The sequence below is a fragment of the Oryctolagus cuniculus genome, chromosome 16 (assembly GCF_051225735.1).
Source record: "Oryctolagus cuniculus isolate XC-2025 breed Fujian yellow rabbit chromosome 16, ASM5122573v1, whole genome shotgun sequence".
NCBI lineage: Eukaryota > Metazoa > Chordata > Mammalia > Lagomorpha > Leporidae > Oryctolagus > Oryctolagus cuniculus.
In genome coordinates, this window is record NC_142882.1 from 1,824,144 (window position 1) to 1,836,211 (window position 12,068).

At 70.8% G+C, this 12,068-nt stretch overlaps 1 protein-coding gene across 1 annotated transcript; it reads left to right on the forward strand.

Moving 5' to 3' along the window:
• Positions 1-2,222: 2,222 nt before the first annotated feature.
• FSD1 (fibronectin type III and SPRY domain containing 1) lies at positions 2,223-11,222 on the forward strand. Its single transcript, XM_070058639.2, is given in 16 exon segments — positions 2,223-2,404; positions 3,210-3,305; positions 3,391-3,522; positions 4,012-4,113; positions 4,720-4,742; positions 4,835-4,925; positions 4,927-4,957; positions 5,515-5,705; positions 5,707-5,725; positions 7,109-7,179; positions 7,182-7,209; positions 7,696-7,846; positions 8,819-8,898; positions 9,631-9,882; positions 10,785-10,873; positions 10,975-11,222. Coding segments are annotated over 16 exon segments (1,482 nt in total). The 5' UTR covers positions 2,223-2,389; the 3' UTR covers positions 11,086-11,222.
• Positions 11,223-12,068: the final 846 nt, after the last annotated feature.

A 12,068-nucleotide genomic window follows, 5' to 3' on the forward strand; every position in this document is an offset into this window, starting at 1 on the left:
GGGCCTGGGGGTCTCCCGCGTGCACCGGGGGCGGGGTCAGGACGCAGCCGGAGACGGCCCTGTCTCGGCCTCGGCGTTCCCATCCGTAAAACGGGGCAGCTGGAAATTGCCGCCTGGCTCCGCGGGCCAACGGCTTTGCATTCTAGAATATTCCGAGTCTCCTGCCCTCACGGCTCTGAGGTTGCAGCGCTGAGTCTATTGAAGATTCTGCCATCCCAGGCTTCTAGAACTGTCCGTCCTTCGCTCTGCTTCTTCCACCCGCTGGGCCACTCCCCAAATGCCCACAGCAGCCAGCGCTGGGCCAGGCTGAGGTCGGGAGCCGGGAGCTCCATCCGGGTCTCCCCACGCGGGTTCCAGGGAGCCAGGAGCTCCATCCGGGTCTCCCACGCGGGTTCCAGGGAGCCAGGAGCTCCATCCGGGTCTCCCACGCGGGTGCAGGGGCCCAAGGACTTGAGCCGTCCTCCACTGCTGTCCCAGCCCACAGCAGGGAGCTGGATGGGAAGTGGAGCAGCCGGGACTCGAACCTGCACCCACGTGGGATGCCGGCCCTGCAGGCGGCGGCTTTACCCGCTCCGCCACAGCGCTGGTCCCTGGCTAATGCACCAGGGACAGCAACAGAAAATGGTCCAGGTGCCCGGGCCCTGCACCGTGTGGGAGACCCGGGTGGAGCTCCTGTGTGACCCAGCTCTGCCCATTGCAGCCATCTGGGGAGTGGATGGAAGACCTCTCTCCCTCCCTCCCTCTCTCTCTCCCTCCCTCTCCCTCCCCTCCTCTCCCTCCCCCTCTCCCTCTCTCTCTCCCTCCCTCTCTCCCTCTCCCTCTCTCTCCCTCCTCCCTCTCCCTCCCTCTCCCTCTCTCTCCCTCTACCTCCCTCTCCCTCTCCCTCTCTCTCTCTCCCTCTCCCTCCCTCCCTCTCTCTCCACCTCTCTCCCTCTCTCCCCCTCTCTCCTCTCTCTCTCCTCTCTCCCCCTTCCTCTCCCTCCCTCTCCCCTCTCTCTCTCCCTCCCTCTCCCTCTCTCTCTCCCTCCTCCTCCCTCTCTCTCCTCTCCTCCCTCCTCTCCCTCTCTCTCCCTCCCCTCCCTCTCCCTCCCTCCCTCTCTCTCCCTCTCTCTCTCTCCTCTCTCTCCCTCTCCTCCCTCTCTCTCTCTCCCTCCCTCTCCCCCTCTCTCTCTCCCTCTCTCTCCCTCTCTCCCCTCTCTCTCTCTCCCTCCCTCTCCCTCTCTCTCCCTCCCTCTCTCTCCCTCTCTCCCCCTCCCTCTCTCTCCCTCTCTCCCCCTCCCTCTCCCTCCCTCTCTCTCTCCCTCTTTCTCCCTCTCTCTCCCTCCCTCCCTCTCTCTCTCTCCCTCCCTCCCTCCCTCCCTCTCTCTCCCTCTCTCTCCCTCCCTCCCTCTCTCTCTCTCCCTCCCTCCCTCTCTCTCTCCCTCTCTCTCTCTCTCCCTCCCTCTCTCTCCCTCCCTCCCTCCCTCCCTCTAACTCTGCCTTTCAAATTAAATATTTTTAATTATATATTTATTTTGAAAGGCAGACGGAGATTGCACATCCACTGGCTCACCCTCCCCCAGATGCCGGCAGTCGTCGGGATTCAGCCGGGCTGAAGCCGGGAGCCAGGAGCTCCGTCCAGGCCTCCCGCGTGGGTGCAGGCCCCCAGTACACGAGAGGTCCAGTTTCTGGCGTTTGAGGTGCAAGTCAGAGAGGCTGAGATCCAGGCAAAGCACAGGAGGTGCAAAGGGCCGGAGGTGGGTGGCATGGGGGAGGGGAGAGGGCGCAGAGCAGAGAGTGGGGTCCTAGGGACCGAGGGGCCGGGTTCAGCGGGGCTGGCGGGGGTGGGGGGTCTCCCCCAGTTCTGAGTGTGTTCTAGCCTGGCAGGAGAGCTTCTGGAAGAGATACTAGAGCCTGGGGGCTTTGAGGGATGTGTAGGAGTTCAGTAGACACGTAGCTGGGGGAACGAGGCTCTGGAGGCTCGGGTAAAGGCCTTGCTCTGCAATGAGCGGTCACTCACTGGATGGACAGGGGTGGGGCGGGGTGGGTCTGAGTAGCAGAGAGGTGAACGGGCGGGGAGACCGAGGCTCGGATGGACCGGAGCCTGAGGCCCCACGACAGGCTCCGGGCTCTCGGCCGCCCGCCCATCACCACCCGCGGTCGCCCGCAGCGCCCCAGGCCCGGGGGGCGGTGCTCCGGCCCGCGCGGCGCGGACTACATCTCCCAGGAGGCCGCGGCGCGCGCGCCTGCGCAGTGCGCGCGGTGATGGAGCGCTGACCGGCGGCGGCGGCGGCGGCGGCGGCGAGGGCCAGGCGGGCCATTGGCTCCCAGCCGCGGCCCAGGCAGCTTTGGGGACTGAACGAGCGCGCGGGGCCCCGCGGGCCGGGCCGGGGTGACCCAGGCTGCAGCCATGGAGGACCAGAGGGTAGGACGGGGCGGGGCGGGGCGGGGCCCGCGGGGGGGTGGGCGCGGGCCGGGGGCCAGGTGATGCCGCAGCGTGCGCCCCACCCCCGCCCAGCTGTGCCGCAGCCGCGCCGCAGCCCCGCCTGAGCCGGGGCTCCCCACTCCGGGGCGCTGCCCCCCCCCGACTCCATGCTCGTGGGCTGGGGCCAGGTGCGTCCCCTCCGTGCCCCCCACTGCGCCCAGGTCCTGGTCCCAGCCAGACCGCTTCCCCCACGCCCTCCACCGCGGCCATGGCTGGCCGGCTCCTGGTGCTGACCCCGCCGAGGGGCCCCGTGGGGAGCCTGCGTGGGAGCCGGAGCCCGGAGCACCACGCGGCCTCCGCGCCCGCGCCCTCCTGCCCAGCATCCCCGCCGCCCCCGACTCACCTGGGCTTCCCGACTTCGCCTCTTCCCGCCCCACCTCTCCCGCCTGGCCCCCTCCTCCGGGGTCCCAGGCTATCCCACTTTGCCCAGGCTAGCCCATTTCACCGCAGGCATCTTGTTCCTCCGGGCTCCTCCCACCTTAACGATGTAGACCCCGCGCTGGGCGCCCGGGCAGGTGGCGGGCGTTCAGGCCCGGCCTCTGCCGTGTGCAGGGTCTCCCCGAGCCTCGGTGTCCGCCTCTGTGAAATGGGCTCGCTCGCAGGGCCTCCCCGGAGCGGCGAGCCAGGGGCTTCGCGCAGGGCCCGGGGCTGGAGTCTGCCGGCTGGGCTGGGGTGGGCGAGTCCCGTCGGGGCCCCCGGCGGTCCTGACCGGCTGGCCGGCCTCTGGGTGGGGGGGGGGGCGCAGGAGGCGCTGCGGAAGATCATCACGACGCTGGCCGTGAAAAACGAGGAGATCCAGAGCTTCATCTACGCCCTCAAACAGATGTTGCTGAACGTGGAGGTGAGGCGGGGCGGGCGCGGGGCCGTGGGGGGCTGCCGGGCGCCTGGCCGCCGCGCGCGCCCTCAGCGTCGCCCCGCGCACGCAGGCGAACTCGGCCAAGGTGCAGGAGGACTTGGAGGCGGAGTTCCAGTCCCTGTTCTCGCTGCTGGAGGAGCTGAAGGAGGGCATGCTCATGAAAATCAAGCAGGACCGCGCCAGCCGCACCTACGAGCTGCAGGTGCGTGCGTGCGTGCGTGCGTGCGTGGGGGGCGTGGCGCGGCGTCGCTCCGCGCGCCCCTCCCTGGCCGCGGCCCCTCCCTCTGCACCCCAGCCGCCCCGGCCCCCCCCCCCGAGTCTGGCGCCCTCCCCTCCCCCTGGTGCCCCGACTTCGCAGTTCTTCCCACGCGCGGTTGGCTCTGACGCCTCCCGTGGCTCCCATGGGCCCTTAGCTGCCAAGCTGGGGTCCCTGAGCAGTGCCCAGCCCCCCCCCAACTTCCCAACAGCTCAGATTCCCGGGCCCCCCGGGGAGCAGGCGCCCCGGGCTCAGGTGTAGCGGCACAGGTGGACCTTTAAGGGAGGTGTCTGATTGGCTGCCAGGAGCCAGGCCAGCTGGGTCCCGCCTCCGTGCAAGGCCAGCAGGTGCAGCAGCCTCCTGGTGGGGCGCCCTGGGGGTGGGGTCGGGGGAGGCGGCTCCTCCTCCGCGGGTGACCGGCGCGCGCTACCACAGAACCAGCTCGCAGCCTGCACGCGCGCGCTGGAGAGCTCGGAGGAGCTGCTGGAGACGGCGCACCAGACGCTGCAGGCCGCCGACAGCCCGGACTTCCCCCAGGTGCGTGCCGCCGCCTACCGCCTGAGCGTCCCACGTGGGCGCCGGGTCGAGTCCCGGCTGCTCCGCTTCCCGTCCAGCTCCCTGCTGACGCGCCTGGGAAAGCAGAGGAGGACGGCCCAAGTGCTTGGGCCCTGCACCTGCCCGAATCTGGCCATTGTGGCCATCTGGGAGTGAACCAGCAGGCGGGCGACCTCTCTCTTTGTAACTCTGCCTTTCAAATTAAATGACTTTTAAAAAATTATTTTAAAGGGCAGACGGACAGAGAGAGAGAGGGATTGCCCGTGCACCTGCTCACTCCCCCGAATGCCGGCAGTCGTCGGGGTTCGGCCGGGCTGAAGCCGGGAGCCAGGAGCTCCATCCGGGTCCCCCACGTGGGTGGCAGGGCCCCGCGTGCTTGCGCCCGCACTGCGCCGGCCAGGGTGCGCCGTGGCAGGAGGAAGTGCCGGGCACTGGGGCGGGCTTTGCCATCCGGTCCCTGCGGGCACAGCCCCGGCGCGGCGTGCGCCCCCTGCTGGCTGCCGTGTGCGGCCTCCGTCTTGCTGTCTGTGCAATGGTCTCTCTCACAGCTGACGCAGCCTCCGACTTTCCTCCCATCCCCGTCTCTAGGCTGCCAAGCAGATCAAAGACGGGTAAGACGCCGGGGTCTGCTGCTGGAGCGGCGGTGGGGCCGCGGGGCGGGGTCCCGCCCGCCTCGGCCACCGCTCCCGCCTCCCTCCCGCAGGGTCACCATGGCCCCTGCCTTCCGCCTGTCCCTGAAAGCCAAAGCCAGCGACAACATGAGCCACCTCATGGTGGACTTCGCCCAGGAGCGGGCAGATTCTGCAGGCTCTCAAGTTCCTGCCCGGTGAGGGGGTGCTGGGGGCCGGGACGGCGGGGACCCTGAGGAGGGGCTGAACCCCAGAAAGGCCCTGCCCACCTTGGGATGCGGCCAGAGGAGGCCCGCCCCGAGGGTGGATCCCTGAGAGGCCCCACCCACACTGGGTGCGGACCTGAGGAGGCCCCACCCACATTGGGTGCGGACCTGAGGAGGCCCCGCCCCTGGAGGGTGGATCCCTGGGAAGGCTCCACCCATATGAGGTGCAGCCCTGTGAACATCCTATTGGGGATGACTCCTGAGAAAGCCCCGCCCCACATGGGGTGGAGCCCTGTGAAGACCCTCCTCACCTGGGGGTGGATCCCTGAGAAGGCCCCACCTCTGTGAGGGTGGGGCTTGACCAGTGGGTGGAGACCCAAGGAGGCCCCGCCCACTCAGCCATAAAACTGGGAAAGCCCTGCCTCCCTCGCCGCCCACCCCTTCCCGGAGGCCCAGCCCCCTCCCCAGGCCCGGGCTGGGGGCGTGGCGGGGCTGCCGCCTGCCCCGACGCCCGGAGCCTGAACCGGCTCTCCCCCGGGGCCGCGCAGTGCCCAGCGCGCCGGTCATCGACCTGGCCGAGTCCCTCGTGGCCGACAACTGCGTGACCCTGGTGTGGCACGTGCCGGATGAGGACAGCAAGATCGACCACTACGTGCTGGAGTACCGGCGGACCAACTTCGAGGGCCCGCCGCGCCTCAAGGAGGACCAGCCCTGGATGGTGATCGAGGGCGTGCGGCAGGACGGAGTACACCCTGACCGGTGAGCCCCGCCGCCCGCCGCCCGCCGGCTGGGGCGTTGGCAGGAGCGCAGCCTTGGGGGGTCCCTGCGGGTCGGGGGGACCCCGGTGGGCGGGAGGCCGGCGCAGGCGCTAACCGCCCCTTTGGCAGCTGAGCGGCTGTAATTACCCCGCAGGGCTAATGAGGAGCCCGCTAATTGCCGGGGGAGCCGCCAGCCCCGCTCCGCGCTCAGCCCACGCCCGCCTCCGGGCTCGCCGCCTGCTTTGCCTGGCTGTCGCTTCTCATTAGGACATAATTAGAGACGCGCGGGAAGCTGCAGAAATAAATCGACATCGCGCCAAGGAGGAGCCCGGTCCCCTGCCCCGAACTTTTCCCTCCGCCCTCTGCCGCCTCGTTCCTGGGCTTGGAGGGGTTCCGGCTTAGGCGCCTCCTTGCATCTGAGCTGCCTGTGAACCCTGCTCTGTGTGGGCCCAGAGCCTTAGCCCCCGGGTGCTGCTCGCACCCCACGGGATGCCGAGAGAGAGAGAGAGAGAGAGAAAGAGAGAAGGAGGAGGTAGTCTGGGTGGGCTGCCTGCAGGAGGTGGCCGCCTGGCCAAGGCTTGCGAGAGAAGTTTCCAGAGTGTGTTGGAGGGCTGAGACTGTCTGAGGCTGGTTAGCAGATTGAGCTCCATCTGGGAGACATTGGAGAGAGCAGCCTGGATCCTGAGGGCTTAGCCACGAGGGTCTCAGGGCAGGGAGTGCCGACTTCCCTTGGGATGTCTGCAGAGTGGACGTTGGGGGCAGCCGGGCCCTGGGTGCCACGAGAGGGCAGAGCCGGGAGAGGGTGGTGCTGTGGCCCCGCGGCAGGGAACGTCCCAGCCGGGGAGGCGGTGGGGAGGGGGGCCGAGTCGGAGAGCGTGGGCTGCGTGCACCATGGGCGCCACCAAGCTCCCGGAAAAGGCGGACGATGGAAAATAACTCCGCGTGCATCTCGGCTTTCTTTTTTCTGCACCCAAATCATGTCCATTCCGATTCCGTCTGTCCCTGGAGGCTTTGTCCAAGGGCCCTGTGTGCCCAGGCAGCAGCTCCCCAGGTCGCCACCGAAGGCCGGGTCCAGGGGCTCCGGCGGTCATCCTGGGAGGTGCCGCTTCCTCCCAGCTGGCCGGCCCGGAGAGAAGACCCAAAGTCCCAGGGCCAATTCGGATTGGCCAGCTTGTGGCATGCCAATCATGGGGTGGGCGGGAACTGGGCTGTAACGCATTCCGATTGGCCAGGCTGGGTTGGGGCGGAGTCAAGCATTGCCTAGCCCCGCAGGTGGGTGCGGGTGGGGGTGCTGTGGGGCAGGGGCTGATGCTGGGGTCCCCAGGGCTCGGACCCCTTGCTCTGACTCAGCCCGGGCGCGTCGCCATCTTGTCTTGCCATCCAGGTCTCAAGTTCGACATGAAGTTCATGAACTTCCGCGTGAAAGCCTGCAACAAGGCCGTGGCGGGGGAGTTCTCTCCGAGCCGGTGACCCTGGAGACCCCAGGTGACTGGCTCCACCCCCGCTCACAGCCCCGCCCACCCGGTGACCTGGTCAGGCACACATGGCCGCTCTGTCCCTTGCTCCCCCTTCCCTCCAACAAGTGCGGTCTCCCAGGGCTGGAGACTGAATGCCCAGCCCGAGGCGCCCCCAGAGCCCCCGGGAAGTCCCTCTGCGGTCTAGCCTAACGCCTCCTGCTGCAGCCCAGTCCCCTTCCTGGAGGGCCTCCTCAGTCCAAGTGGGGGCAGAGCTGCCGGCTGGAGCACCCCTGCAGACCCCAGGACCCCGCCGCGGTGGCCCCCTGGCCGGCCGGCCCGCCCCGCCCCACGCGGTCACCTCCACGTCTCTGCTGTCCCCATGTCCGCCTCTGAGCTCGGTCCCCGCCCTCCCACTCTCTGCCTCTGTCCTCTGGTTTGTCCTGGTCACTGCCCGTCTCTCCCCGCGTCTCCCTGGGCTTCCCCGACGCCGTGACGCCCTCGTCTGCCGGCCCAGCGTTCATGTTCCGCCTGGACGGGTCCACATCTCATCAGAACCTGCGGGTGGACGATCTCTCCGTGGAGTGGGACGCCATGGGCGGGAAGGTGCAGGACATCAGGAAAGACGGCAAGGGCCGGACGGCGTCGCCCGTCAACTCCCCGGCCAGGTGCCCCGCCCGCCCCGCCCCGCTACGCTGCCCCGCCCCGCCCCGCCCCGCTACAGTGCCCCGCCCCTCCCGCCCCCCCCCCCGCTATGGTGCCCCGCCCCGCCCCGCTACGGTGCCCCGCCCCTCCCGCCCCGCCCCGCTATGGTGCCCCGCCCTGCCCCGCTACGGTGCCCCGCCCCTCCCGCCCCGCCCCGCTATGGTGCCCCGCCCCGCCCCGCTACGGTGCCCCGCCCCGCCCCACCCCGCTACGGTGCCCCGCCCTGCCCCACCCCGCCCCGCCCCGCTACGGTGCCCCGCCCCGCCCCACCCCGCTACGGTGCCCCGCCCTGCCCCACCCCGCCCCGCCCCGCTACAGTGCCCCGCCCCGCCCCGCTACGGTGCCCCGCCCCGCCCCGCCCCACCCCGCTACGGTGCCCCGCCCCGCCCCGCTACGGTGCCCCGCCCCGCCCCGCCCCACCCCGCTACGGTGCCCCGCCCTGCCCCGCTATGGTGCCCCGCCCCTCCTGCCCCGCCCCGCCCCACCCCGCTACGGTGCCCCGCCCCTCCCGCCCCGCCCCGCTACGGTGCCCCGCCCCTCCCGCCCCGCCCCGCTATGGTGCCCCGCCCCGCCCCGCTACGGTGCCCCGCCCCCCCGCTACGGTGCCCCGCCCCTCCCGCCCCACCCCGCTACGGTGCCCGCCCCGCCCGCCCCACCCCACTACGGTGCCCCGCCCCACCCCGCCCCGCCCCGTCTCAGCTGGACGGTGTCAAGCTGGCCGGCCCAGGGTGGCCAGGGCTGGGGTGGAGGGCGGAGCCCACAGCGTGCAGGAAGGGGGTGGAGACCCTGCGTGGGGCTTTGACAGGTGTATAGGAGTTTCCCAGGTGTGGGACCACACAGGCATGTTCCGGGGATGACTGAGCATGACGGGGCAGGGGGGGACGACTGGGGGCCGCGAGGCCGTAACTGAGACTCCCTCCCCCTGCCGCCCACAGGGGTAACCCCTCTCCCAAGAGGATGCCCTCCGGTCGCGGGGGACGGGACCGTTTCACGGCCGAGTCCTACACGGTGCTGGGTGAGGCAGGGAGCGGGGGGGTGGGGCTGCGGTCTGGGCGGGGCCCTGCAGGTGCGGGCTTTCCTGGGGAGCCTCTGGGATTGGTGAGGGTCAGCGTTCGAGGGGCTCCCGGGAGCTACGGGGCTGCACCTGCTGAGGGCCTCGTCCCGGGGTCGGGGGAGTAGCTGAGGTCAGGGAGAACCTGCCCTGGAGAAGCAGCGTGCACGGGAGCAGCCTTACATCCGGGGAGCAGCAGAGACCCCGGGGGGGGGCAGGAGTGGAGGAGAAGCGGAAGCTGAAGGATTAGCTGCACTGGGGGAGCGGCGCTGTGGACTCGGAGTAGCTGGGGTCTGGACTCTGAGCCGAAGGCACAGGAGTAACTGAGGCTTGAGGAGTAGCCGAGGCAAGGGAGAGTCTGGCTGGAATCTGGATTCACCGCCGGCCACAGGAAGGAGCCGCTGGGCCCTGGGGGAGTAGCTGGCCCCCAGGGAGCGCGAGGAGCGGTGGTTTGGGGATAACCTGGTTTCTGGAGGCCTGGAAATGCTGGAGGAGTAGCTCGGGCTTGTGGAGAATCTAAAAGGAGTAGCCAAGGCCTGGAGAGTACCTGGCGGGAATGGACAAAGCCTGGGGCCGTCCGTGGGGGCCCTGGAGCGAACGGGGGGGGGGGTCCAGGGTGCGCCTGGAGGGAGCAGCTGCGGTGCAGGGAGTAGCTGGGCCCGGTCCCACCGCGCGTGCCCGCCCGCCCGCCTGCAGGGGACACGCTGATCGACGGCGGCGAGCACTACTGGGAGGTCCGCTACGAGCCGGACAGCAAGGCGTTCGGCGTGGGCGTGGCCTACCGCAGCCTGGGCCGCTTCGAGCAGCTGGGCAAGACGGCCGCGTCCTGGTGCCTGCACGTCAACAACTGGCTGCAGGTCAGCTTCGCGGCCAAGCACGCCAACAAGGTGAAGGTGCTGGACGCGCCCGTGCCCGACTGCCTGGGCGTGCACTGCGACTTCCACCAAGGTAGCCCGCCGCCCGGGACCGCGCCCCGCTCGGCCCCGCCCCCCCGCTCGGCCCCGCCCCGCGCTCGGCCCCGCCCCTCAGCCTGCCCCGCCCCCGTGGCCGTGCCCCCCACTGCCTTGCCTGCCCCTGGGCTCCGCCCGCCCCTCAGCCCCGCCCATGTGACCACGCCCCCGCCGCCCCGCCCCCGTGACCATGCCCCCCACTGCCTTGCCTGCCCCTGGGCTCAGCCCACCCCTCAGCCCCGCCCATGTGTCCACGCCCCCGCCGCTCCTTCCTGCACCTCTGCCTGCCCCGCCCCTCGGCCTTGGCCCCGCCCCCATGACCGTGCCCCTGCTGCCCCACCCTGCACCCCGCCCCTCGGTCCCGCCCCCCGTGACCCCACCCTGGCCCCACCGCATGACCATGCCCCGCCCTGGTCCCCCGCCCCGTGACCACGACCCCGCCCTGCCCTGCGCCCCGGCCCGCCCATCAGCCTCGGCCCTGCCCTGTTACTGGCCCCCCGCTGCTTCACCCTGCGCTCCGCCCCCAGCCCCACTCCGTGACTGCAGCCCTGCCCTTGGCCCCGCCCCCGTGACCGTGCCCCCCACTGCCTTGCCTGCCCCTTGGCTCCGCCCCGCCCCTGTGACCACGCCCCGCCGCCCCGCCCCTCTGTCCCGCCCCCGTGACCGCACCCCGCCCCCTCGGCCCCACCGCATGACCATGCCCCGCCCTGGGCCCCGCCCCGTGACCGCGTCCCCGCCCTGCCCTGTGCCCCGGCCCACCCATCAGCCTGGACCCCGCCCTGTTACCGACCCCCCCCACGCTGCTTCACCCTGCGCTCCGCCCTTGGCTCCGCCCCCTCCGTGACTGCAGCCCTGCCCTTGGCCCCGCCCCCATGACCGCGCCCCGCCCCGCCCCTGCAGGCCTCCTGTCCTTCTACAACGCCCGCACCAAACAGCTGCTGCACACCTTCAAGGCCAAGTTCACACAGCCGCTGCTGCCTGCCTTCACCGTGAGCGCGCACCCGGCCCCTGGGGGCGGGCGGGCGGGCGGGGCGGCCCTGGCCGCGGGGGCTCCCCGGCTGAGCCTGCCCTGTCCCGCGCCCGCCCGCAGGTGTGGTGCGGCAGCTTCCAGGTGACCACAGGCCTGCAGGTGCCCAGCTGCGTGCGCTGCCTGCAGAAGCGGGACAGCGCCACCAGCAGCTCCAACACCAGCCTCACCTAGGCCGGCGCCCCCCCCCCCCCCCCCCCCGCTGCCCAGGTGCCCCGGAGCCTTAACGCCTCACCGGGGGCCACTGCGAGGGAGTGGGCGCTCGGGCGGGCCCTGCTCCCCACTCCCCTTCCAATAAAGCTCAAACACTGGCCAGGCCCGGGGCTGGTTCTTTGGGGGGCTGGGGCCTCAGCTCTCCCAGCTGTGCGATGGGGGTCTTTCCTGTAGGGCGGAGGGGGTACGTGGGTCCAGGGCGGGGCGGAGATCCCCCTGGGGAATTCATGCCCTAACACCCGCCAAGTGCGTGGGCTCGGGGCCCTCTCCCCTGACACCGCCCGCTGGTCCCCACCGTGTCCGGCTCAGTGCTCCAGCGCCCGCCTCTTCCCCAGGGTGTCTGTGTCCCAGCCCTGGGGGTCGGTACCCAAGGCCTCAGCTGGGCCATGGACACCCCCAGTCCAGGGGTGTTGCGAATCTGCAGGCTCCGTGCGAAATGAAAATGAATGAACTCAGAGCATCCGGAAGTTCAAGGCCAGGGCCCAGGGGGGGTTCCGGCGTCACCACGCGGGTCACACACCCGGGACACTGCCCTGCCTCCGCCCACTGGCCCCGCACCTGTGGTGAGGCAGCAGGCCAGGGTTGAACCGGCCGCCGTCTGTCTGGCCAGGCCACCCTGGAGGCTGTGAGCTCCGAAAGAGGCAGGGAGGGTGGAAGGGAGAGGGACCCGACCCTGCCTGGTCTGAACTCCTGCCCACTTCTGGGTGGTGGAGGACGACCCTGGATGGACAGAGGCGTGGCGTCCCCTGGGCTCTGAGCCTGCTCCCTCCCCGGGACTTGCTCTCCCGCTTTCTCTATCCGCTTCCACGCGCGCAGCCTGGACAGAGCAGGCAGCTTGGAGGAGGCGTGGTGGCGCGAGGGCCGCACCCACCTGGCTGGTTCCTTCCCCGGTCCTCCCGGCAGGAGGGGCAGCAGCGCCCCGTTGGTTTGCAACACGAATAGTT